A 27,200-nucleotide genomic window follows, 5' to 3' on the forward strand; every position below is an offset into this window, starting at 1 on the left:
TAGGTAAAAAATAGGCAAAGGAAAACATACACCCCTCCTTTTAGGACAGGGTGCGTATTTTAGTATTTAAATACATATTCTGTAGCTTATTTTGCCCTGAATTGTATTGATTAAAAGTCCAAACATCAATTATCTGCCTGGCCCATGGTGCTCCAATTAATTTTATTACTTCTCCCCCTCAAATAATAAATAAAACCATCAAATGTCCTCAAAATGGCAATACAGTGTCCAGGAAAGAGAAAGGAAGTAAAACAACAACCCAAACCCCCACTGCTCTCCAGGATGATTGATTGGCTCGCCCTGCTCTTAATGACAGGGACTATGAAAATGAGCCCAGAGCTTTAGCTTTAGTCACATGGATAAAAGAAAGCAAAGTTTCATGGTTGTTTTTTTTTGGAGATGGTGTGCTTTTTATTTTTTTTTAAAATTTAAGCAGATTACAGGACCTCCTCTTAATATTCCAGCAGGTACAGCCCTTGAGCGGGGATGCTGCGGACTACAGCCCTGCAGTGCCCGTTACCTGTGTGGCCGCTACTGTGATCGCTGAGCTTCTGAGCTCATGGGGAACATACTTGCCATCTGAATGATCAGTGAGTTCTGAGTTTCCTTTCCTCTTAAAAGCGAAATTGCACATTGTTAGGCAACTGGGTAGTGTATTTTTTTTTACTTTTTTTTTAAACTAAAATACAGTCCCTCTTTTTATGCCATTCCTCCTCACAGAGTATGGCAGAGCCAGGCAATCATACATGGAGAAAAGAAAAACCCTTTTCCTATCCCTCATATAGGAGTTCGCTTTTAACTTTCCTTCCTTTCTAGACAGATACGTGAACAGCACCCGAGTCGCTAATACTATTTTATTATTTTCAAATAGTTTCAAAAGCATAAAAAAACCTACATTTTTGCCTTGCCTTTCTTAAGAACCCTTAAGAGAAAGATTCTTGTTTAAATGTCCTGGGCTAGTACTTGCTGCTGAAGGATCCTGTGGACACGTAGTATTTTCAAAAGTAGGATATGGCACGCTGCTGATGAGCAGAGGTCCGCAGCTCTCTGTTCTGGGAGGTCCAGGTAGCTCACACCTAAAGCACCACCAGCAGAGAAGGGTTGTGCGGGGCTGCCTGTGCTACAAAGCTCTCAAGGCTGCAGGAGTGCTCAACTCGCACTTTAAAGTTTCAGGATGTCATCTTTAAAACAGAGCGCTCTTGCCAAAATAAGCTGTAGTGTTGTCTAAACATAAGGAACCCTATGTTATAGGAGGATTATTTTTTCAAAATGTTTCTAAATGAGACTCTCACCGCAATTCAGTAACCAGAGACACCATATGCTGAAATTACAAGGAAGGATGTTACAGAAGATGCTTTCATTTTCTTTAGTCTTTCGAGTCAATGTAGAAAGACAGGAAAACAACAATAATGAAACCTCCCACTGGATCCCCCTCCCCTTCCCCATCTACTTTTCCCCACTCAAAATATTGAAACTGCACAAAAAGCGACAAACAAGCCTTTCAAATTACATTTCGATTCAAACAGACTGGTAATCTCACAGTGATGAGAGGAGAAAGTCAGGCCTTTAATAATTATAATATAAAAATAATAAAAAAAAGCTTACAAATAGCAGTGCAGCATCCCAAAAGGCCATGGATTAACTGCCAGAAGGGGATGTAATTATACGCAGAATAAAAAAAAAAACAAACAGAACAACCCACACTGGCAATGAATTTTCATACACAATAGAACAAGCAATCAAACGTCAGTCTAGGCTGTGGAAAACAACAGTTTCTCCTTTTTTTATTATAGTATTTTTTTCCTTTTTATAAAAAAAGATAAAATAAAAACACAAAAAAAATTGTACATAAATGCGAATGTCCAACACTGAAAAGGCAGGGCAATCACACCACTGAGACAAAACCTGACCAGAAAACATAATCATGAAGTCCACTTTTCTTTTCCTTTTGTCTGGATGCTAGATTTCAGCCTGATGCGTCCCATCCTGCATGGTCTCAGCAGGTAAAGGAATTCAACCTGGCAATGACTTCATTACAGGGTGATGACAAGAAAGGTCATCTCTTTTTTGACCAGCTGTAGCACGAATGCACTGGTTGGTTCATTTGCTTTCTGTGTATGCTCTCATGTGCTGTCCCTCTTTGTTTTCTCTCCTTTTTTTTTTTTCCCCCCCCCTCTGTACAATTCCTTGTTTTCCAAGGCTGAGTCCCAAGACTTGTGAAACTGTTTGGAGTCATGTCCTGGTGAAGGTGGTCATGCTGTAGTGATGGCATTAAGGTCCTTCATAAGTCCTTCCAGGTGGGCCATCTCTTTGGTCAGCTCATCCGGTTCGTAATTCTGTGAAAGATGTAAAGAATTACTGACAAGGTGACTTGCCTTCTTTAAAGAAGAGGGACAGAATAAGAAACAAGAAAAAATGGTCAGTGATTCCGGTGTAGATTGTGACCCTGACACATGAGTAAGCAAAAGCAGATTTATCGACAGTTACAGGAATTAATAACTTGAAACAACTTTCTATTTTAAGGGCAGATCTCTTTGCAATAGTGATTCATAGCTTCACTGATTTTTTTTTTAAGGCTGTGATTATCTTGTCTGTTTGCCTCATATCAATTTCTGCCTCGGGATAACAGCTTCTTTTGAACCAAAGTAGATATTTTAGAAAAATCTTCCCAGCTTAATTGGAAAAAAAAGGTCAAAGGAATCACTTCAGTAAAACCGTTTTGAGAATCATTATGCTTGCTAAAATCATACTCCATTTTTAGCCTCCATTGTCTAGCTTTAGCCGTAGTGAACAGCTATAATAATTGTTCTGTTATCGATGTGTGTATGTATGTAGATACCATGAATGAGTTCATCTCAAAGTCTAGTCTAAGCAGACCAGGTCTTTCCCAGGACTATGTAGTTTTCAATTATATTTAATATATTCAATATATTATGTGTTATTTATATTATATACAGTAAAAATTTCATGGTATATAATATTATATTATGTGGTTACTGATTTATTAATGGCTACATTTAAATTCTACAAATTTGTTGATGAATGAACTAATGAGTTTAAGTTTTGGCACCAACCAAAAAAGAAATAATAAAAAAAAAGAGAGAGAAATTTAAAAAAAAAAGCAAGTAAAGAAAAAGCGTTGACAACTAGACAGAAGGGCAAAAGTGCACCAAATCAGGCATGCATACAGTTTCTACCAGTACATACAGAAATAAAGTTAAGAGGGTGACAAAAACAACTGGACAAAAGGAAAGCACAGTAAGCAAAAGAAGAAAAATTAATTCAAAAATAGCGTATCTGGTGGTAGCAGTAATACAACAGCTAATGCTATCATGTCTGGGTTTGCACTTTGAAAGGAAACCAGATCTTCCAGCACCCGACACCCAAAACATCCTCATTTCTAAAACCTGTTTCCAAAGAAGCTTGCATTTTCCTCTCATAATCAGAACATTTTCGTATGAGAATCTAAAAATATTTTTGGGATGATGGCTTTAACCATTTTGGCATTAATGCTAAATTGTCCACCTGCAACGACACTGCGGGCGCTCCACAGCAGCCCAGCACACTGCGGCTGCGCACCACTAACCAGATCCAGGCACAGCCCGCTTTGTCAACCAGACCCAAATAAAGGACAGCTTGAAACAAGTGTGAACGCAGCATCGTGAGCTGTGCTGAAGAGCGACCGGCACAAATAGCACACGTATCACATACAGAGAGCTTCACTGCAGTGTGAGGAGCACTGCCAAGGAAAGGCCCGGGCAGTGTCGGAGTACCTACGCTTTCCGAGTCCTCAAGCATCCTGGTGGTCTCCTGCACATCGGGGGCACTGGGAACTACCACTGGCATAGGAGGACGAGTCCTTCCTAAAGTCCCAATCGACGCAGTCTTCACTGAGTGAACTGGATGGTTGGGAGCTGAAAATAAATTGTTATACAGTTAAGCCTCAGTCAAGTCTTTCGCCTGTTTGGAAAGCTCTTGAAAGTACAAAATTCACTCTGTCCTCCAACATAGTTCCTTAGATGCGCAACTCTACCCACTCTACCCTCACCCCTTATGGAGCTTCTCCCATTTTCTTCTTTAAAAAAAAAAATATTTTTTTTTTTCTCTTTTTGGCAAGTGCATCTTGCCAGTTTCCTCCCTGCTCACCTTGCTGAGTCACTAATGGCGTGCTTGGCAACGCAGGGTCGTACGTGGAACCAGCCGGTGGAACTGCCGGCACGGCAAAACTCTTCAGCGGGTGGGATGGCCGGACGTGTGCCGTGGGGAGGTTCTGAGCTGAATCATCCTCTTGGGTGTTGGCCAGGTAAGACCCGGTGGTGCTTTCGGGATCCTGGTGGTCAGCACATGTCTGAGACGAGGAAGCCGGCATGGTGTCTGTGCTTGGCGTGTTTCGAACAGATTCTGCAACAAAGAAAAAAATTAAAGTGGTTTATTTTCTTTTGTCTGTGGTCAGGTGGAAACAAAAGAGTAGCATTTCCCAGCACCTTTTGCAAGATCTTTACAAGCAAAGAAGCGAACTCACAGATGAACTACCTGTGTAGCAAACACCACCAGTTCTCTGTAACTGTCCTGGTTTAAGGTGAATGGCAACAACTGTCTCATAACAAAAGAAGCTTGAGAACTGAACGATTCCACAGGCATAACACCAAATTAACAGTTTTGCACTGAAACAGCTACATGTAATAAGACCTCAGGTAAAAGCATGAACACAAATCTTCATTCTCATTTTTACCCTTGAGTATTTCATAGTATTGCCATTCTTAAGTAGGTACACATTAAGTATATATCGCTGTAGTACATACAGAAGAGTCCTTTTTTTTTTTTCCCTCAGCTAGACCTGAAATCCCATTACTTGCTGAAAGTTAAAATGAAATCACAGGCAGCAGGTTCTACCCTGATCTAAGAGAACAGTGAGATGGCATCTTCAGTTTAGGGCATCGTGATCCTCCTTTGACCACATGCAGGGTAAGATCTGGATAGTGAGAGCTCTCACTTGATAAACAGAACGAGGGAAACCTCTACCTCAAACATACTGTCTGCCTGTGTACTTACAGCCTCAGGAATTGGTTTCATAAGGAAATGGGAAACACCTTATTGGCTGTGGCACCTTAATTAAAATGCAAATCTTAAACTAGAGCAGCTCAGAATTCACTTCAGCTCAACATGTTATCTACATGTAATTTAGCAATGCTGTTACTTCCAAATTTTTCAGAGCTTTCCAGACATGACAAAAACTATTGCAAAAGATTGTGCATCAAGCCTGAAAATGCTGCGTAGAAATCACCACCGTTTTCTGTGTGCTTCATGGAGATTAACTAATGTCAGCTTTCAGTAGCAAAGTCTTTTGTCTCCTCTCAGTTTTAAACACAACTAATTGGGAAAAATGTTACCATATCATGTAAATCAACTTAGATTCAATCTGATGTTTCAGGCTCCAGGGCCAAAGGCTTCAGAATAAGGAATCATCTTATATGAAGCTGTATATCAAAGACGAAGCCTCCTTTTCTGAGGATGTCATCACATATTTCAAGGATCAATACTGTGATCTACACAAGAAACTATCTACAGAAAACTCAACCTACCAAGGATTTTGTCTGTACTTAAACCCATCTCTCTGCCTCTCACGGAACACGCCAACAGAGAATGACCACGTTAAGTTTCAGACTTGGATTTCCACATGTTTCACTCATTGTTCCATTACAAGCAAGATCTATCTGATGGTTTATATCTCACCTGTGGAATTGGCCCTGTCTGAATGAGACATGGATGTGCCAATCGGCCACGGGTTGACCTGGTGATGGAGATAGCTGCGAGTTGGAGAAGCGAGGCTGCCGGAGTGGAAATGATGGTGAGGGTTATCGAGTGAATGGATGGGATGAGCACTAATCACAGCTGTGGATGAACATAAGACAGAAAAATGCTTAACATACAGACAGGCACTGCACATGTACTGAAAGGCACCCTATCCCACCCTTCTCCCCCAAAGCCACTGAACAGGGGAGCAGCTCAGCACGGTTACAGTGACACCGGGGTGACTGGTTTCAGTAGATTCTCCTTTTCCTCTGCACAAAGTACATCTCCCTGGGCTGTACCTTTCAAGCGCCTTCTGTTACACTCAAGAAAAATAAAGTTCAGCTCCCTTTCAGACTTCCACGTATTTCCTGCTGTGCTATAAATGTCAGACCTAATATGGGAGACGTATGAGCTCAAATTCAACAGTTTCTGGCTGTCATTGAATTTCTTAACAATCTGTAACCAACCAAACGTGGTATCTTTGGTTAATTAAATAATGCAACACAAATGGTAAGAGCAGGGCAAGACACCAAAGCTCCATTCATTCCCTCTGTGCAAGCTAGTTCAGCTCTGCTCCAGTACACTCAAACTAAAAGCCTCTTTTTATTTTTTCTCCTCTTTTTTTATCTTGCCGTTTCCTCTTTTTTCTGTTTGAGACACATGAATTTTATACTTGATATAAGTCGTCCTTTGCCCTCATCCTTTTGTGGTAATAGCAGAACAAACTCTAACTACTCCCCAGCTGCAAGGAAAGGTGTGTGCAGAGTTTAGTTCTTATGACAGACTAGAACACTGAATTGCTTAAAATCATCCAAAAGAAGGAGTCTTGACAAAAAAACCCCAACAAATCAAACACAAAACAGAAGGGAAATGCTGCCACTGGACCATAAAGTAAAAAAAGGTTGTGGTTGGTTATCTTCTTTTGAACTATTTCTGGAAATTCTCCAGATGTGCTGCCAGTGAGAGTTACTTTCCAGGAATGACATGATGCAGAAATCCATCATATCATGCCCGGTTCAGTTAAGATTTCTTGCACTGATGCATGTGGTTTGAACTCAGAGGGTCACTAAACAAACCTGAACCCTCCGACTCTCTCATTTCCTGGAAAACAGCCTGTCAGCAGCACAGGATTTGTGAACTGATCAGTGGAGGCAGTGTCCTTAGAGTTTCTCACCTACTGGTAATAAACAATTTCTCTCTCCCACTGAGTTCAGCCCTCAGACAGCTGACATCATTATCAACCTCTTGTAAATTAAGAGTAACTAAACTCTAATACTGAATAATCAGTAGGTTCTAGAATTAAGCCCTGCAAGCCAGCTGCCAAGGGGACGTGAGAAGTCAGATATTCTCACTAGGAGCTTCAAGAAAGATTAAGAAGCCACTTTGTCTTGCAGGGAACTGGCAAGAGCTTGGAAATCTGGACAGAGGCAACAGCCATCAGGGACACTTGGAGTTCTTTGACATGTCAGCAAGGTAGGAAACAAAGATTTTAAGGCACAACATTTTCCATGCGTAAACATTTTAATTACTTCTATTTGCAGAAACCACTAGTGTTTCAGCAAGCATTTCAATCACTATCAAATATAATGTATGACAGGACAAAAGGCTGCCTACATGTTTTTGCAACTACAAAAAAAAAAATCATGTGCATATACTACACAAGATATTTCCTAAAAGCTTGGAGATGAGGAGAACATTACAAAATCAAAGTAGCTCTGAAACTCTATCCATAGCAGAATCCAGTGAGCAAGTGGGGAAAACCCGAGCCAGGGAAAAGCCCTGACCCCAGAAAGTTGTCCCTGCCACCCAGAGAGCCATCTGCAACTGCCGCATTTTCCTAATAATTTGCTGGGTTATCAGAGCTAGATCACGTACAGCTTTGCAGGTCAAAAAGTGGTTTGTTGTACCACCAGCTCTTAATGAAAGTTGTGATGCACTTTTTAATTTCAAGAAAGAGAAAAGTTCAGATGAAGAACTGGATAAAGATAAATGCATTGTGTTAAGAAAGAAACAGCCCTTTCCTTTCTAATAGCCTTCCGGAATTTTTGTATGTCAGTTGTCAAGGAAGGAGCAGGGGACACTGTGTCGTGCTCTGTAAGTCCTTGGTGTTACTGTGCGCAGCTCTGGCCTCTTTGAATCTCAGGAATTATGTAGTAAAGTTCCAGAGGGTTTTGAGGATGGCAACTAAAGTGATAAAGGGGATGGAGTAGCTGCCTCGTGAGAGGAGGCTAAAAAAGCTACAGCTTTGGTTTGACAAAGAAAAAACTAACAGTGGAGAAAAACCTGACAGAGATTTACCAACTCTGTACAATTCCTGTGTAACGACTGGAGGCTGGCAGAGTACAACGGGAAGGGACTACCAGAAGCAGCCAGGCTCACAAGCTCTCCCTGAAAAGCACCTGCAGTTGCCACTGCTGGAGACTAGGACAGACTGTTGGACACATTCCTAACTCTTCCCCCTGCTTTTGCAACACGTCTCCTGCTCATTCAAATCCAGCTATTTGGTTTTTTTTCCCTTTTAACTTGATCTAACTCTGCCTTCTTGATCTGTTGCCACTGCAGATAGGACAGAATTACCGAGGAGAATAAGCAGGAAGGCAGTGTGTGAGCCTATGTGCCTGTGCATACGATATCAGCGTGGCTTGTTTGGGTGCTCCCAATTTCAAGCCAGCTGGTAGGTGGGCGTTTGACTTACGCTGAGGTGGCTGAGAATCGAAAGGCATCATCATCTTGGGCCTCATCCCCCTTCTTCCTGCTAGCGTGGACATGCTATCCTCTGACTCATGCCCTGGAGGAAAAATACTGAAGGTTATTTACCATGGCAGTAAGACTTGTGACACCCTATCAGCTGATTTTGGCCCTCTTCTCTTTCTTTCTGGGCTGTCCTGTTTGTAAGCAGTTCTGAGACTCCTAATTGATAAAAACAGCTCTTTTGTCCTTCACCAGGAGGTGGAAAAGAGGAGAGTTAGGGTAGAGCTGGCTGGAAACTCTCCAGGCCATCATACAAACACAAACCCCTGGCAGTGTGGCTCTGGGCAACGAGCAGCAGTAAAAAGAGTGAGGCTTATGGGTAAGATGTGCTGGATTCCCAAGTTAACCACTCACCCACACCTCAAGAGTTGAGCAGCAGCTGGTTAAAGCACCAAAACCTGATTGCTTGTTTGGCTGCGGAAACAATGTCACACGTGTCTCTCAACAGTTTTATATGAAACACTTATTAGATGATCTTATGATTGCTAATTTACCAAAAGTGACATTCAGGATGGAAACTCCTGGGCACTCAAATTTTCCCACTAAAACATGTGATCCATCCTTTTCAGAAAGCCTTATAAACTACACACAAATCCAACTCACTACTTGGAAAATACGAACAAAAAAAAGGTAAGGGTAACTGAAAAATATGTCAATAAAGTGATTTCACCAGATACAGTAAAACGCATCCAATTTTAAACAGCGTGGTCTAGGTACTCGTTGATAGCTCACCTCTGTAGGAATTCCGCCTTTGATGGATATTGCTGTCCATGGAGTTATCAACTGGGGTGATGTCTTGGGAGTTGCGAGGGATTGGGGTATCTGTCATGATTGGATTGGGATCTGGAGATTTATCGATGGGTTTTAGCTCCAGTCTTTCATGATGGATCCAAAGGTCAGGGGGCTTGACGTCTTTGGAGTTGCCTTTGTACTTATGGGACCCATTCACTGATTTGCAGGCAGCTCGTTTCCTTGGGAAGGAAAACAAATGAAATGGGCTTAGATGTAGGCTTCCTTTCACTTGCTGAAAAAGGGAAATTTTCACTGAGATTTCCTTCAGCTCTTGTATCCAGCTGAGCAAAAGCTACCCACTGGGCAGGAACCTTTGAATTTTACATATAAGCACATCTGACATCCCAAAGCACACTGCGACTCTGATGCCATGAAATTTGTCTCAGAGGCTACCACATGCTGCAGAACTGTGCTCTACAGCCTCAGCTTTCATTAGCACAAATTAAGTTTCCAGCACTTACGATTATTAAGAGAATATTCTAAACAAGGAGCGTGCATACATCATGCTGTGCGCGTACTCCAGGGCTTACAACTAACCTCAAACAATAGCTGTAGGAAGGAGTGTGCAAATAGCCAATTATACCCATAGGATGGTTAACTCGGAAGGATAACGATGAGAACATTCGTTTTACCACTGCTCAGGTTAGATATGTCTAACAGTTGTGCTTTTTCATTGCCATTTTACAGTGGCAGCAGCAGCAAACTGACTGCAAGGCAGACATTTGGCATGATGGAATTTCAGAAAAGCAGAATACAGAGTTCCTGCACTGCCCTCCACACTTTGGAACCCAGCGGCAATGGAGGGAGCTGTCCCTTCTGGGTAGCACATTTCCTAGAAGTGGCTAAGATACAACTACACACAATTTTAAAAATATCAGTGAACAGAACCTCTTGTGTAGGTGATTTGCAGCCAGATGTGCTGCTGGCACCTGCTTGGGAGCTCTGAATGAGTAAAACAGATCAGACGGTTATTCACTGGTTTGTGGGTTGCTGCATGTAAGAGATGTGGCATTTAGAAACTGGGAAAACAAATGCAAGATTTCACAGGGTTATTTCTGCTCTTTGAAAATAAAATATGCCTCTTGTGCACAGGCCATGAATCTTGCCCTCTCCCATGCACATCGCCCAGTTGCTACGCCATCACTCATAGATCCTTGCTCTCCTCTCCTGAAGAACTTGGATTTTTGCAGGGTGGTTCAGCTTCAGCAAAGCAAGTGGAGATTATCTTTTAAGCCTGGCTTTTAATCACTGCCTCAAAACTCTGTTTTTCCTGACAGAATCATTTCAAACTTAAAAAAAAGGCTTTCATCTCTGTTCGGTTCTCTGAAAGAACATCCAGAAACAATCTTCGGGAGCCTACAAACAGAAGCATCGCTACTGTAGTCTCAATTCAGGTGCTCTAAATGATGGAAGAATTCAGATACACACCTTTATTTTGGAGCACTTTTCCAGGGAGTTCAGCATCATTCAGATTCCATGCCAGTAATCTACCTACAAGCTGGATATTATCATGCACAGCTTGTAAACCTACTCCACACAGTGAAGTACGTGCTAAGAACAGAAGTGAGAATCTGCCTGAGCTGTCAAGCTCTCGCAGCTCTGAACAGATGTATATTTTAAACAATAATATCTCCTCAGAGGGGAGCAAGTGCAGGCATACAGGAAAGCATTGCCCCAGTTAACTCTTCATCGTTTATAAATCCTGAACCACTGATTAGGAAAAACAGATCACCATCACCACACACATGATACCTTAGCTGTGTTTGATGCATGTTATCTTCCACCAGAATTCAAACTGCATTTCTAATCTGTTCTCAGAACAGAATTTCTACAGCCCAAAAGCTTTAAGAGTAATAAACTCTAAAGCGTCGTAAAGAAAAGATTAAATAGGAGAATTGAGTGAGAAAGGTAGGACAGGGCAGAGTGCCACCAGGACATCTTACTTTTTCTGGTGCGAAGTTGTCCGACGGGTGCAGAAGACAGCGACTATCACCACTATCACGATGGTGATCACTCCAACAGACACTATGATCACGAGGAGCATGTTGCTGTCCAAGGGAGAAGTAGGACTGCCATGGGGACTGTTGCTTCCTGTAAAAGATTGAGATGGGGAAAAGGGGTTATTTATTCTATAGAAAAAATCCCCATCAAAAGCAAGCAGCACCCATCCAGGGCTTCTAGAATGACACAGATGAGCAGAATGAAAGATGGTCGATGTGCTAGGATTTCAAGCGAAGCGCTTGTTTTCCTGTCATTTGCCAATTGTGTTTCTGTACAGTTGTTAAATTGCTAAGATGCTTTATAGACCCATTTCCAACTAGGAGTCTATAAAAATTTATGTTCACCCTACTCAAATAGTTATCATAAAAAAATTCAACAGTTTACATAGACTCTAAGGGGGCTTAACTTGGGACCTTCCTCAAACTCCAGCACTACAGGCACCCCCTTGGAGCCAATAACCACATGAATCGGTATCAGTATTCTACAGCAGTCTCCTCCTTCTGAAAGAAACACATTTTATGCAACATTAATGAGCGTTACCTTAGGGCAAGGCTTCTGCAATGCACAGTGCTAATAAGGAGAAGGAGTTAAGAAGAGTTTTTACCTTCCTAATGTGTTCTTACTGAATTAATTTTACACTTGTGCACTATAGCAGCGATTTAAAACTAAACTGGGAACAAGATCTGCTTATGCAGACCTACATGTAAATGCTTGTGATGATATTTTTTCCATATACCCCACATAGTAGGCAAAAACACTATGACAGAAGTACGATACAATTGAATGAGTGGGAATGACTATCATCATAAAGAAAAAATTACCGGAACAGATGCGTATTTTCAGTGGGATATAGCATCACTCAGTGCAGCACCAAAAGACGCTGCGCCTTTAAACTGAAAAGCTTTACAGCACCACTTACCACCGAGTGGCGGTTTGTAATCTGGTCCTGTGTCCACTGGACGGCTTCCCTTCCCTGCAGACCCTGAGGCTGAAAAGGTTGCATATGGGGTCATTTTATACACATATATATACACACACACATGTACACGTAAGCACACACTTCAACATTTCTAAGGTAGATCTTTCAGAACTTCTCTGCACCCGTGAGCACTTTTTCCCTACTCTTTCTCCTACAATGTGATTTGGCTTTGAACAGCAACTGTGTTTCTCCAAGAGAATAGCTTCTTCAAAACGGCTATTTAATAATTAGTTTCCAGTGTTTCCTGTGTATTTTCCTAAGTAAGTTTAGGAGCTTCTACTAGTATTCCTTTTAAAAAAACACAGAAAGAATTATTTGCAGTGATACACAGGCATCTGTTGAGGCAAATGGCTTTGCCACATTTGTACAGACAGTTAATTATCTTGAAACAGTAATTATACAGGCTTCTCTTCTTCATACCTAATTATAGTAACTGTTGAAGACTGGAAATAAGCAGAGGATCAAAAGCACAGTAATTGTAATATTAAGCCCCTGCCTAAGCATAAAAACTTGCTATCAACTTCTCCCCATTCTTTTCTGTTTGTCACTCGTGGTAATGAAATACTACAAAAAATGTCTTTGGGGAAACCTGGGAAAACACATGGATTAGTTTCAAAGCTTTATGTTTGCAGGCTGTCAATGGAAGTAAACCTATCTGTACGTCACTTACTAGAAACCAAGGTAAATGACACAATCCCGCCTGAACCTCAGCTGCTGCTAGCGGGCTCCGAGGTGCTCAATGCACGAGCTGACCTACCAATGGAACCGCCGTCCTCTTTTTACTCTAACAAATACTTCTCCAGGCATAATTTAGGTCTAATTTAGAGCACTTGCTGCTACAGCAAGAAGCACAAGGTCACAAGTTCACCTCTCATGTTAAGACCTCTCCCGAGTTAGCAAAATCGTTTCCACAGATCAAGATACACAAACCCTTGGTTCTTCCACTTCCGTGCTTTCATTAAAATGCACGAATGGAAAGTTATTGTGAATGATAAAAATACTGTAGTAAGGGGAACACATGGCAAGACACGAGGAAAAACATTTCTGTTGTTAGATGAATCTATAATACTTTGCACATTTTTACATGGGCACAAAAGTCAAACCCACGAGAAACCTGAGAGTCTGCAAATTCGGCAGTTTCACATTCAGGAGAAGGATTTTCTCAGTTAAAAATCCACTCTAATCAAGAAGCACTAAATCTTAAAGGATGTGTAACAAGTGGAAATTGTGAACCTAAAGGCGAAGCCTGTAAATTAGTCACTGTGACATAAAGACTATTGGTAAAAACAGCAAAAGGTACCAGGAAGGATACGGATTAAACCCCAAGAAGGATAATAAGAAGGAATGTTACATGTATACTGTGAGGAGTTAGATGTGGTATAAAATAATGAAGAAGACGCATTGCAGGACAAATCTATAATGAAAAAGATACATTGCACCTGCCAGGCTGGAGAGGACACTGCATTCAGGGAAATCCTGTTCTCTTTCTGAAGTCCTGGACTAATAATTTTGCAATGGCAATGAAATAATTTAACAGAATTTTAAACAGCTTGTATTTAATACACTGACAACTGCATGACCAGATACCTCGCATTGAAAAGATGTGAAAAAACTCTGCATCACTGAACACATTGCTGAAGATGGGTAGAAGGGGAGAATAAAAGTAACTGACAGTATTTTAAAAGGACAAACAGCATTTTTAGTGCAGCTGCTGGAGCCTTAACACAGGCAAGAAAAGGTGAGAGACAGGAGGTGGTGGCACACTTTATGCCCACCTTTCTGTTTCATTGAAAACAGGTATTTTCAAACAACCTAAATGTCAGACCATAAATTTGGCTGGTAACAGTAACTATGCAGACATACTGTATTCAGACTTCCATAAAACATTTTACGGAGTACAGTACAATGCTTTCGTAAAAATAGCGTAACAGAAAAGCAATCCGGCACCTACTAACAAGATTAACTACTAATTAACTGATAAGAATACGAATTATAATTGCAGAATCATTATTCATGAGGGATATTCCTAATGAGTTCTGGAAAGACCTGTGCCTGGCTAAGTGTAATTCAATATCCTTAATAACACCATGGAAGAAAATTAAAATAATTGCTACTGAAGTTAACAGGTGACATAAAATAATGGAGTAGATAGACAAAGTCACCTGCATGGAGCACCAGGGATCATGCACCTGTAGGTGTAACCTGCTGAGCCACAGGGGGTTTGTCATGGGGTATGTACGCACTCACACAGCCACCGGTAGGTTTTGCATACCCCCCAGGCTCGTGTGTATATGTGACAAAGTATAAAAATCCTATACAGATATATCTTTTTATATTAAGGAACAGTTTAAGATAACGTTTACCAACACTGTTGGGTTCTTTTTAGCTTGTCAATCTCCATGTTACCCATTAGGTACCTGCAGCCAGAGAATTTAACCACGTGTTGTTTCGGATAGCTTTACTAGGATGAGATACCATAACCTTTGCTTTCATACTAGGCCAGTGCAACTCCTTGAAGCCTGACAGCAACAGCTTCTCCCAGCACAAGCTCTGTGCTATAGAAGTGTGTGGAAGAACAACACAGTGTGCTGAGTACAGAAAAAAACCCAAACAACAAAAAAGTAGGGGAGAGAGAAAAAAACAAACCAACAGAACCATTAAGGCCAGAGAGTCAATCCCATTGTAGTTCTGATCCTTCTGAGCTCAGATAATTATTTCCTGAAGGACAGGATTCTGCGTTTTGGTGACGCTGCCACACAGCTGGCTTTTCTGGTCTTCAGCCCGTCTTCTCCTTTTCTACATCTAACCTACTGCCGTGATTTGTAACCTCTGAGTGTTCTTAAAGGAATTCTGAAACAGAACTCTCTTAGCTTTTACATAGGGCTTTATGCTATATAAATTATATAACTTGACAAAAATGAATCAAATTGTTACTAGAAGAGTATGTTATTTCAGGATGGTAACGACAGGTGAGAAGATATAGTTACCTGCTGAAATGAGGTTACAATAGTGCAGAACAGAAAACAGCAACTTTTACATAAAACCTTCTTATCCTCCCTGGTCCCCTTCCACTGGCAGCTGAGCCCCAGCGATGACACGGTGAGCATCTGGTTCCCCACAGAGGGGCCTGACTTGCAGCTAGCAGCCCTGTTACACACGTCTGGATATGAATTTCCTCTGTAACTGTCTAGTACCAGCATTATTTGGTACACAGAAGGTTAAAGCACAGAGAGTATATTACTTCTAAGTAACAAGTGGAAAAGCAAGTAAAAAACCAAGCTCATTCTCAATCCCTTTAGGATCTATTTAATTGTCTGTCTAAGCTGCTTGCCAATGTCCTTTTAAAGCCATCCCTTTAGTCTAATTCCTTCCCTTTTTATTGGGCTTGTAGGTTATTTGGAAGAAAGCAAAAAGAGCCCTGGGACACTCACCTTATAATTCAAGGTAGTAAACTCAAAGCTACCATTTTTCAAGCTAGCATTTTAAAACCTTAAGGCTTTTAGTAGCTAATGCTGTGCTCTTCAGGAGAGGTTGGAGTCTAAATGAACCGACGAGCAGAATCTCTCTTCCAAAAAAAGCTTTCTAGAGCAGGCATAACTTCCTTTATTATGGAAATAATTATGGATGTGGAGCTCACAAAGCAGCACTCACGCTAATTAGATAACTGTTTGATCTTCCACCTCTTTGTACTGAGATCTTGCATCGATGGTCAGAGGCTGGCTGGTGCATCACTTAATCCAAATTCTTTTTGACAGAGTGATTCAGTTCTGGCACAACCCACTTGTCCCTGCATGTGACATCTGACTACAGAGATCACTTTGTATCCCTAACATCCGAACCAAAAACAGGTCTTCCAGTTCTTCCACAATTCAAAGCACTAGAGGAACTTGCTTGTTTACAGACAGAGCAGCAGATATTTGTTTCATTTAAGAAATGCAACAGCTCATGGACAGGAAAAACAAAATGTGTGAAGGATGGAATAAAGAGAGAAAGCGTGGCTGTTCATTTACCTTGGTCATTAGGCATTTTATCTGAGGATTCAGCTAGTGGGACAAGCACAGGCAAGGGAAAAAAAGAACACAAGAGAAAGATCACAAGGCTTGCAGGAGCGAGAGACAGAATTTAAAGTTTCACACAGCATAAGCAGATTAGCTCATTTCTAACCATCAGTCCTCCTGTGGAAAAAGCACTGTTAGAAAATCTACTCATAACTTTTTTTTTTCTCCTCTCCTTAGAGTACTTCTCTCCAAGCTGTCATGCATTCGCACTATTGTGCTAGCAACCCGTCACCAAGCAGTTCATGATGTAAGAGGCTGCTGTGGCACAGGAGTTCCCAGCATATCGTCCCGACACCCACGCCCGGCTGTGCCGCAGCACCTGCTGCTTTACACCACTTCCTCATGAGCAGGCAGCACACACAAGACCTAGAATCTTAAAGCAACTAAAAACCATTTTTCTAAAAAGCTCATTTAGGACACAGACCCTCCACATTAGTAACTAGATGACTGAAGTGCCCACCAGTCATTTTGAAACAAAACAATTAACTGAACAGCTGAGCGTAGGTATTAACACGTGCAAGAGCAATCCAACAGACATTGTCATTCTATTCAAACTCATTTGTCTACCTGTCTTTTCCAGTTTAAATACAAAATTCCTGGTATCTCAGAGAGGCTGCATCCAAAAAATGAGGAGAAAGATATTTAGGTGTAGGTGACGGTTTACCTTTTGGGGTTCGGAACTGAACTGCCTCAGACATGGGTCCCATACCCTTTGAGTTGCGGGCCTGGATTTTAAAATAATACGGTGTATCGAGGGTCAGTTCCTGTATCTGATGGGTCAGCCTGTTCCCCACGACGGGTTCAATTACCCAGTCATGTATTTCAGCATTCACATCTGTACTGTAGTAAATGATGTACCCTGTTCACAGGAGAAAGGAAAAGGACTTTATACATAAAAGAATGGGATAGTCATAGGATCTCACAGAAAACGGTCTATTGACTTTTTATGACATTTGCACAGCTAAATGATTATGGCTTTTCTCAGAGTGTATTCTTCCTTTTTCAAAGGCTGAGAATGTATTCAAATATTACATAGCCTTTCCATCTTATATTTTGAACTGTTCAAAAGTGTATGTTAAGAGGAAAAAAGTCATTTCAAATATAAAACATATTTCTGACTGCTGTTCACTGAATATGGAGGAATTCTTCAGGTCCATCTCTTTACCTGTTCACAGACCAAGTAATGTAAAATAATGTTATTATCAAAGTATCCTCAAAGGATGAATATTTATAGCAAATAGTTAATATTAAAACAACAAAACATTTTTATGCACAGCTAAAGAACACACATTCAGTAGTTGATTATTTTTTTAGCTTATTAATGAAGATGACAATCTTAAGAGAACGGAAGTTATCTTGCATGTCACAGGAAAAAAAGGTATGGGAAGAGTTTATGTTCTCTCACTAAAATATACTGCAATTACAAACCAATACAAAGTAAAAGCTTTATAATAATAGCACAAAGTCCCAGTATAAAATAAATACTGGCACTAGTATTGGGGCTGTGTGATCAGCTGCTTCGTGCACCAACTGCCCTTGTCCCACAGACCCAGCTCTGGGGCTCACGGTAAGGAAGGGGAGACGTTCTCCAGTGTGACTTCCACTTCTTTAAAGCCATTGAAAATATTGCGGATACCCCAAATCAATTCACGGTCACCAGTCTGGCCTGGAGGTTGATGCCCCAGTTCCAGTCTGGCTCCATTTGTTGTCCCTCGGTGGCCCAGTGAGCTACTGGGGAGTAGATTTAATAATGTGGTACTTGTACAGGGCACAAAGCAACTGATCTGTAACTGGTCTAAGAAGGGGCAACACATGTATATATTTGTGTAGTGGCAGTTAAAAGCACTAGATACAGTGTAGTGGCACAAGGCTACCAGGGTAACTCAGGACTGCATTCATTAGTCAGCAGCTGTACTGATGCGGAAGCCTCTGGAATCTAGAGTAGCCCAGTTCAGTATTTCACATCCATCCTGCCGCCTCAAAAGGAGCTCAGAGCTGAAAAGCTGTGGATTCCACAGACACGCTCCCCAGCGCCAGGAATTCCATCATCACTTTGGTTTTACTTAATAAGCAATTACCGGAGCAAGGAGTTCTCCCCACCAGAGGGCACTCAGCCCACGCCGCTGGCACCCAGCTCGGGGCTGGGGGGCTCCCACGGGCCACACAATGGTTTAGTTCAGTTTCATTTTTAGCTGTTAACAGCTACGTACGTAAAAGTAAGTAAGTAAGTAAATAAATAAATAAATAGAATAATACAATGCACAGTTCCTCTTCACAGTGATATTTTAACCAAAAAACTGAACCCATGTGCTTATTTTGCTAACCACAGTGTGCTGTCTCTCTGCACGTTGCCTTCCCTTTCTCATGTACCTACTTGATGTCAGATGACAGGCTTATCTTTTTAGGAGCGTAAATAACTGGGGGTTATTTGTGCCTGACATTTCACACCTCTCTTTACAACCCTCCCTGACCACTAGTAACCAAGTCCTGCAACCTGCACTTAAGATAAAGGCTCTTGTTTCTCCAGTCAAACCTTCTTCCCTATATAGAGCAAACACCTTGCTGACAAGAAAATAACAAATAATACTGGCTTTATGGCCAATATATAAAACAATAATAGTTTTAGTCTCAGGTCTTGAACCTGGGCTACAGCACCACCTAATCAGATGCCAGTTGGTGACAGGTTCCAAAGGTTTGATTCTGCACCACAGTTAATTCTGAGAACAAAAGCAAAACCATATGCTGCAAATGAATGATACGCCAATAAAATCTGCTTGGAGCTTAAAGCCTGCAGTAAAAAAAAAGAAAAGGAAAAAAAAAGGAAAATGGAAGCGAGTTGTTTCAGAAAGCCTTTAGAAATAGGAATCCAAACAGAAATTACAGAAGAGAAGCAGTAATTATTGTTTTCTGTGAAATTATTTATCCGACATGGAAGCGGTGCAGTTACAACAGCAAACAACAGTTTGTTCCTAATGGTTATGTCAAGGGACTAATAAACTGACTCTGAGCTGTTCTGTGCCACAGAAATGACACAAAGATGACAAAGAGCACTGGGATGGATTCTTCTAAATAAAATACTGATGGGCCAGAGGCGTTATAGCTGTATTTCTGCAGGCACGCTATTAGCATAGCACAAGCTGATGGAGGCAAAGGTTATTGAGATATTTAAACTTTCAATTATATTTCTGGTTCGACTCCAATTTCACACAGCAGTTAGTTTATATCTTAATCTATTTTTACTAGGTACAGAAGTAAATAATTAATCTGAGCTACCAGAAAGATTGACAAAGAAGATATAGACCTTGTGGCTAGCTCTAGGCTAAACGAAGTACGGAACACGTTCACAGAGTTATGCAGATTATATTCTGCTGTTGTTAACCAGACATTTTAAATCTGCCTTTATTGCTCATGCAAACTGCACCTGTAATTTTGCCATTGGCTTCGGATGGAGGCTGCCAGTTCACAATTATCGTCCGAGGTTTTCCCTCTTTGCTCACCACAGTCACGTCTTTGGGAGGAGAAGTAGGAACTGCAAACAAACAAAAAATCAGATTATCACAAACAGGCTGCCCGATTTCACAGGATATAAACAAGTAATTCCAGCACCTTCGCTTTTTATTTGGTTTACACCTTTGAGAAAAGGCATGTACGATAATAAAAAATTTGAAATTTGAATCTTCAAATAAAGCTACCACCCTAGCGTCTTAGTGATTTACCCCATTTAAGTGGCCAGCGCCAGCCGGCGTGTAGAGTCTCCTTTCCGTAAGGAGGACCCGTTTCCAAAACACTTCTGTCAACAGATGCTTCATCACGGAATGAGCCCACGAGCTTTCAAAAACAGCTTGAACAGCTGGGGTCAGTAACTTCTGACCTGAATTTCTTTGGTCATCATGAAAATTAGATGAACTTGAAAAATAAATACATTTTATATGCATTTTCTATGAATTGTCTCTGTATTTTCAGGTTTGTGGGGGGACCAAAACCTAATAATGCCACTTTGCCTCTCAAATCTGAATCAGAAAGTAAATTCATCACAGATTTAAAATCATAACTTGTAATTTTTGATTGACTTTGGGGAAGAATTATTAGTGATTTGCAAGGAAATATGTACTACCAAAGCATCTGAAACATAGAAACAACTCGCTGAACATAATTGTCCAGCCTCTTCTCCTGGGTTGCCAGCGACTGAGGCTGGGAGAGAGCGGGAAGAGCACTTCTGCCATCAGCCTCCTCTTGCCTGAGGTTCAGGAAAAGGTAGGAGTTGGCTACCTATTATCCCAGTGCAGAATAATAACTGGAAAAGAGCAAAAGCTCAAAAGTTACTGTAACTATTACCCAAATGCTTAAAAAAACCTCCACGCTCAACAGAAATGTAAAGCACCATTCAAGATCCTACAGCAAGCTTCAGAGAAAATAAAAATCAGGACTAGCCCACAAGAGATTACTAATTCAACACTTAACCCAATATCCCCTATTTTTCTTCAGCATTAGCCGAGGAGGAAGCCCTGGAGATTTCAAAAATAATGAGTCACACACTCAGGAATTTGGTGAAGAATATAAATCATGAGTTCTGAGAAAATATATTTAGCCTTTTTTGTTTGTTTTATTTGGTTTTTTTTGTATTTGCTTCTTCGTTCCCAAGCTTTTAGGTCACCTTTGCAAATATTCTTTACGACCACCTTGACCTAGGGATTTATTTCTGTTTAAATGAAATGAGACCTCCTGTGTCTCACCCTCGCCCCTGTACTTCTTTCAAATTCTCTTTTAAGACCTTTATTTGTGCAACAGCTCTTAGTGCAGAGCTGTGGATGAGACCTTTCGGCCCAGCCCTGTGCTGTACAGTGGTAGCTGGCTCCACATCACGGAATTCCCACCAAGAGCCACGAGGATGCCTTCAGAAGCACCTGAAGCTCACTAAGGGTTTATGGGACTGCACAGCAAATCAGGAGATTTCCGATTTTATCCTGGTTTTGCTTTTTCTTACACCTTGTTACAGAATATTTGGATTTTGCGTGCTTGATGTCTTTTCTGTATTTTAAATTTTTTGTGTGCTTGATTTTTTTTCTGTATTTTAAATTAGCAGCAGAACCACAGGGTAATTTGGAAAGGCTCTAACAATTCATATAAAAAGAAACCTACGCATGATAAGCAGTAAATTTAATTGCACGAAGATCATTTAACACTGCAGGATAAAAAGAGCTAAAGAGAGACAGGTCAGGAGAGAAAAGTTCTGGGCCCAAGTTCCTGCCAGTGCCTACAAACCCTTTTCTGTTTCTCTCCTGTCCCCGAATTGCCGTCCCATTATTCATTACTTCTCTGTAATTTGATGTAAATTCTTCAGCATGCAATTGTCCCTTTGAATTCTCAAGTACATTGCTGTTTTTCGAAGCAGAATTTCTGACTAAGCTATAAAGAACAGAACCCCCCTAACAAGCATTCACCAGCATAATCCTTTTAAATCTACACTTTCCCTCCCTCCTCCAGAGTTGTGGCAGATTCGTCAGGAACGCCGGCCCTTGCCATGAAGGAGGAGTACCTAGTTCAAAAGTTGTTCCATGCGCTGTCATACTCCAAGTGCTTGATCTTCGACCTTTAGTCACCATCACGGAGAATTCATACAAGGTATTTGGTTTTAACCCCGTCACTAAGTAGCTCAAAGTGGTGGCATTTGCAGTCTGAAAGAAAATCTGAGAGTCAGCAACTTCCAAACTGAAAATCATCCATCACCAGCTCTCAGACACCCTTGTCTCAGGTAAGTGCTTGAAACATTTTAGCTTTGCTAGGTTTTCATAACCACGGTCATTAATTCTAGGACGTTTTTGCTCTGTCATGCAAATTTATTAATTGAGTATTCACGTGCAGTTGTTTTATCCTAAACAAGAAATCCTTTCTGCAATCAGCAAGAGCATTTAATATCAGTCAATTATAAATTAAAAAAAAAAAAAAGGCAATACAAGGTCCAGGGCACACTTGTTATGCAGCAGGCTAAATCACTGTCTGCTTGGGGGGGCTAATTTACAGCATTCATTAACGGATCTGGCTAGGGAAAACAATGAAGCACAGCTAACAATAACAGTCCTTCCTGAAATCTGGATCTGCCTGCCAAATTCCTGTTAGAATTTTCAGCAATTTTTTAACATACTTAAAAAATAAAAAATAACCAACAGAAGGTACTTGAAGATAATGAAGCTTTACTAATATGTACGTTGTGTTCAGAAAAAAATAGTTGTCTAGGACTGCACGCTGAAACTGCACAGTGGAATTTGTAGCCCAGTCATTTAGCTAGAATTTTCACCCTTTTGGTTAAAATATCGGATGTTTGTTATACATGACTGGAACATGAATGGACTTTACTTGAGACCTATGAAAAAAACAAAAATGAAAGAGGTATCTACATTTAGGTATATTCCTTACCTTGACCTACAGCGATCTAAACAGTTGTTTCAGGATGTGTCAGGGCCACACGGAGCTGTGTACAGCTACTGCCTTCTGAAAACAGCTGGCTTCAGCCAACTGACTTTCATGAACCAGGCACATTTCTTGAAGACTCTATGACTAACGCAGTCCAAAAAAACCCCTCATTTCTCAAGTATCAGTGGCAGCTTGCTTTCCAGAACATTCTGAGCCCACTGACACTCAGTACCAAGTATTTGCCTTGTTCACACAGGTGTTTTGCCACTTCCTAGCATCTTGCATCCTGAGAAGCACATTGTTTCCTCTCTCCAGAACACGTATGGAAATTCCTAACATTTAATCATCCACTGCCCTTTGTAGTACTTTTTAGCTCCTAGCTGCAGCCAGACGTGGCAGCTGGAGTCCTTTTTACAGGTTGAAGTTGCGTTTTTCATCCATGGCTTTGAAACTTGCTATTTTTTAGTTTCACCGCACATCACATTGAGTGTAAATGACACATGAAAGGCTAAACTTCTCTGCTTTCTTCATTTTTTAACATCACTTACTGTTTTTAAGATCACAACGTATCCCATGGTACTAGACCCTGCTCACCTACTAGAAATAAACATCATAAATACTACCCTGGAAAATGTATTTCCCTTTTATACATTCCTAAAAGATCTAAGTTAAGATTTAATATTTTATCTTGTGCTTGAGAGTGCACGGATAAATCACAGGTAGGACAACTCTGCTCCGCCGACAAAGATTCTTTGAAAAAGGCTCTCTGATCCACATCAGTGAAACAACACGGTTCAGAGCACAGTGGAGTCTTTTAGCTCTAGGAACTGTATCACATCTGCTCCTGTGTTTATATGCTCTAGAATGACACAACTCCTCTGCAAATGTAAGAAAATAAGGCTCCTTAAGGTGGAATCTCTCCTTATGTTCAGTAATAGTTGGTGAACATCAGCGGAGAAGCAGGGAACAAATGGAGAAAATATGGACGAACTATATCAACATCCAATTTAGTGCTGAGAGGGATTGGTGAAACAACGCTGTGGGGAACAGATGTAGCTCGGGGTACTAGAGAACTGACACAAAGACATTTCTAGGAGCCAGGCTGCAAACACAGAAGCACGGATACAACTGGGTGAACAGTCTTAAAACATGTAATAAAATAACAAAGCTGCCAGAGATGGCCATGAGGAACAATACAAGAATTCATACTTCATAAAGTTACCAAAGAGCTGCTGAAAGTGCAGCAGTTTATTGGACAGCACTGCTGAAAAGAAGTTTTGCCTTTCTTAAAATTGACCATTGTTATTGTCCAACAGAGGAGTGCAGAATTAGTGATTGGAATAAAGAAAAGCAGGATGTGAGTGTTCCAAACATCACAGGCTAAAAATTATTACAGCAAATGTCTCTCAAGCTTATGTCCTTTCAGATAAATGCTTTTTACAATGAGTAATTTTGAACTATGCTCCATCATTACATATTAGTTCTGGTCCACAATAAAACTTCTTGATCACTGGCCACCAGCAATGAGAGCAGTGGGAGTTTTTCATTTACCACTGAGGGTGGGCTTTCTTGAGCATTTAACTAATGAAACTGTAGCACTGCATAAATCACTCCTGAGACATCCCCTGTGCATGACTCAGGAACGTGGATTCGCAAATAATTTGCCTTTAGAGGAAGAACACACATCTTTTTACTTCAATTTAAAAAAATTCTGGTTTGTAGCAAGGTTGCTCTGCAAAAGCATAAAGGGAGCTCCACTAGCTGGATATTTTAACAACTATTTCCTTTGAGTCTCATTTCAAATGTGAAATTTGCACTCAGATAACTCTGAAAATGAAAAAAAAAAATCCAACCAACCAACTAAAAAAAATCCAAACCGATCATCTGACCCCAAATCTAATATCCAAATCAAAACAGTAGATAAAAACCAAGGCAGGCAGGAATATCAAAGTTAATTTTTGTACCCATTCAGTTCCCAAAGGAAAGGCTAACTGTCAATGTCATGTGAAAATAAATAGTTGTTAAAAGAAACTTAAAACTGTCAGGGTAAGTATTTTCCCTGCATGACTCACTCCAAAAATTCAGATTCCTCAGCTAACTGGAGAGGAGTTGTTAGTAACACGCAGCTTGTGACTGTGTGTGTGGCCCCTCTACAGGTAAGCCCACGTCTGTCCTACAGAGCGACCATGTTCGGGCGAAGGAGAGAGGATTGAATTGTCACCGTGTCCACAGTCCCACAGCAGACGGTAACTCTGGAAGCGTTTGCCTTCCCTCCCTGAGGCAGCCACCAGGCAACCCCTTACCCGCACACACATGCCACAAAGCCAACTGCTCCCACTAAATCTGGAAGAATTTTTGAAGCAATGGCTTGACTGAGCAGTGCTGGTGTGAACTCAGCTAAAACCAGGCACACCTCTACACCTTGTCTTCACTCTCAGCTTTCACCTAACCCTTGCCTCAACATGCAAAACTTCTCGAGCTTGACCATGAAACCGAAACAACGGCCACATTAATGCTGTTGAAACTCCCGATACCTTGTACTTTGTGTTGGCAGGAATATTGGTTTTCCAGCGAACCGTGTAGTAGCGAGCATCCGTGATCTTCTGGTTCTTCGGCAGAGAGTTGTCTGCCCAAGTGATCCGTATGGTGTCATGGCTCAGGATGGAAGCCTGAACTCCCACCGGTGGCATCATGGGAGACGGATCTGGCACTGGAGTGTATGGAGCATTAATAACAAACAAATCAACCTCGGAAGTGTCTAGGGAATTGATGGGTAAAAAGTAGTGTATTATAATTAAAAAAGGGAGAAGGTGGCATTTTAACGTAAACAAAAACAAAAAAGGGGAGATGCAGGGTAGTACAATGGGATGAAAGGTGAGAAATGGAGAAAAAGAGAGAAAAGCCAGAGTTAATAGGTGACATAAGACTGGCTAAAAAAATTACTTTTGCATCGTGTTCCCCTCTTAAGACACTAAGACAACATATCTATGCTAATAAATCTACCGAATAGTGGTAGTGCTCAGTGCATTCAACCATGGCCTATGCACCCCAGACATACAGTACTTTCAAGTAATTTGATTTTATTTGCCTCAGAAAGAAAGAGTTCAACTTTTTCTAGATGGGCAAATGCCACTTGGGAAAAATGACAGGGAGCTCCCATCACCTTTTAAAGAAAGTTCCCAGTATCACACAAATTTGCAATAACTGAAGAAACTGCAATTCAACTGTCCTCTATCAAATCTGTAAGAATTCCTGCTCTTCAGAAGACTACACCAAACAGAAGTGGTTTGCTTCAGGTTCAGAGAATTAAGCCAAACATCTACACAACATTAATAATGTCAACAGTCTAGGAGGGAGCCCAGCAAGCCATAGCATAGGAATAGCTCACCTGCAAACAAATTTCTCTGCTTAAAATTTTTTATCAATATGTTACAAGACAAAAAATAAAAAAATAAAACTCTAGTGTGACAGTGGATAGAGACTTAGACAAAGAAAATGCAGGCTTCATATTCAAAATCTCAGTGTAACAGACCCCATAAAAAAATTCCACACTTGTCCATAAAAGACAGGATAAGGGCAGCACCCTTAGAACAGCACCCACATAACGGTAACTTTTTGCAGAAGAGCATTTGTAAGTAGTTGAAAGGTAAGTTTTGTAATTTAAAAATGAAACCCATTTTAAGCGCTTTAATAAATGGATGAGACATGCAAGGCAATCACTGAAACAGCAGGGCCAGTCAGTTAAAGGTGACACCGGAAAACAAGACTCGGCATCGTGGTTTCGGCTGCCGCGCGCAGGAGCAGCTTTGAAGCGCGTCAAACTCGGCGGCAGCCCCGCGCCGTTACCTGAGTGAGGCCTGGTCACTGCACTCTCGTACAGAGGGATTCCTTCACCCACGTTGTTAAACGCTTTCAGAGTTATGACATAGTGGGAGCTTGGGTCTAAAGGGGAAAAAAAAATAAGCATCTTTTTAGGGTGAGCTGTTAGCAAATCCTATTTTCTGCTTCTGCGTGTTCCCTTTGTTCAGCTTTTTTTTTTAACTGAAATACGTGCAATAACTAGACCAAATCTGAACTGAGAACGTCTCCCTCTGCTAGTGTTCAGTAGCTCTCATGCAAAATCCAGTCACAGCAAATCTACTTGAAGTACAGTCAAAACAGTAGCGAGGAAAAACATTTTAAAATGAGCATTTTAAGTTGCTCTACTATGAAATTACTCAAAACTCGAATTTTATGAAACTTCTCAATAGTCTGCAATACTAATATTTATTTTGCTTTCAGGATATTTTACCTACCACAGAGAATTCTGTGGAGGGTGAATCTGTCTTTTTCTTTTAAAGCAGATGCCACTGTATCTTGGTGACATTTTAGTTTCTTCTTTGCCTGAAGGCACCTGTTCTGCAGCCCCAGAAGGA

At 41.0% G+C, this 27,200-nt stretch overlaps 1 protein-coding gene across 1 annotated transcript in view; it reads right to left on the reverse strand.

Annotated features, from left to right (window-relative positions):
- Window positions 1-1,795: 1,795 nt before the first annotated feature.
- LOC104270726 (neogenin) overlaps window positions 1,796-27,200 on the reverse strand; it is a gene marked incomplete at its 5' end in the record, with an annotated part of 55,256 nt that continues 29,851 nt past the window's right edge. The window contains 14 exons of the mRNA XM_009865161.1: window positions 1,796-2,336; window positions 3,778-3,914; window positions 4,147-4,401; window positions 5,734-5,892; window positions 8,489-8,581; window positions 9,277-9,515; window positions 11,280-11,427; window positions 12,257-12,325; window positions 16,327-16,359; window positions 17,039-17,233; window positions 19,796-19,903; window positions 21,911-22,049; window positions 25,320-25,543; window positions 26,632-26,727. Of these exons, the coding sequence (XP_009863463.1) occupies window positions 2,253-2,336; window positions 3,778-3,914; window positions 4,147-4,401; window positions 5,734-5,892; window positions 8,489-8,581; window positions 9,277-9,515; window positions 11,280-11,427; window positions 12,257-12,325; window positions 16,327-16,359; window positions 17,039-17,233; window positions 19,796-19,903; window positions 21,911-22,049; window positions 25,320-25,543; window positions 26,632-26,727 (1,979 nt within the window). The remainder of the gene's footprint in view (window positions 2,337-3,777; window positions 3,915-4,146; window positions 4,402-5,733; window positions 5,893-8,488; window positions 8,582-9,276; window positions 9,516-11,279; window positions 11,428-12,256; window positions 12,326-16,326; window positions 16,360-17,038; window positions 17,234-19,795; window positions 19,904-21,910; window positions 22,050-25,319; window positions 25,544-26,631; window positions 26,728-27,200) is intronic.

The sequence above is a fragment of the Apaloderma vittatum genome, unplaced genomic scaffold, assembly GCF_000703405.1.
Source record: "Apaloderma vittatum isolate BGI_N311 unplaced genomic scaffold, ASM70340v1 scaffold37002, whole genome shotgun sequence".
Lineage (NCBI taxonomy): Eukaryota > Metazoa > Chordata > Aves > Trogoniformes > Trogonidae > Apaloderma > Apaloderma vittatum.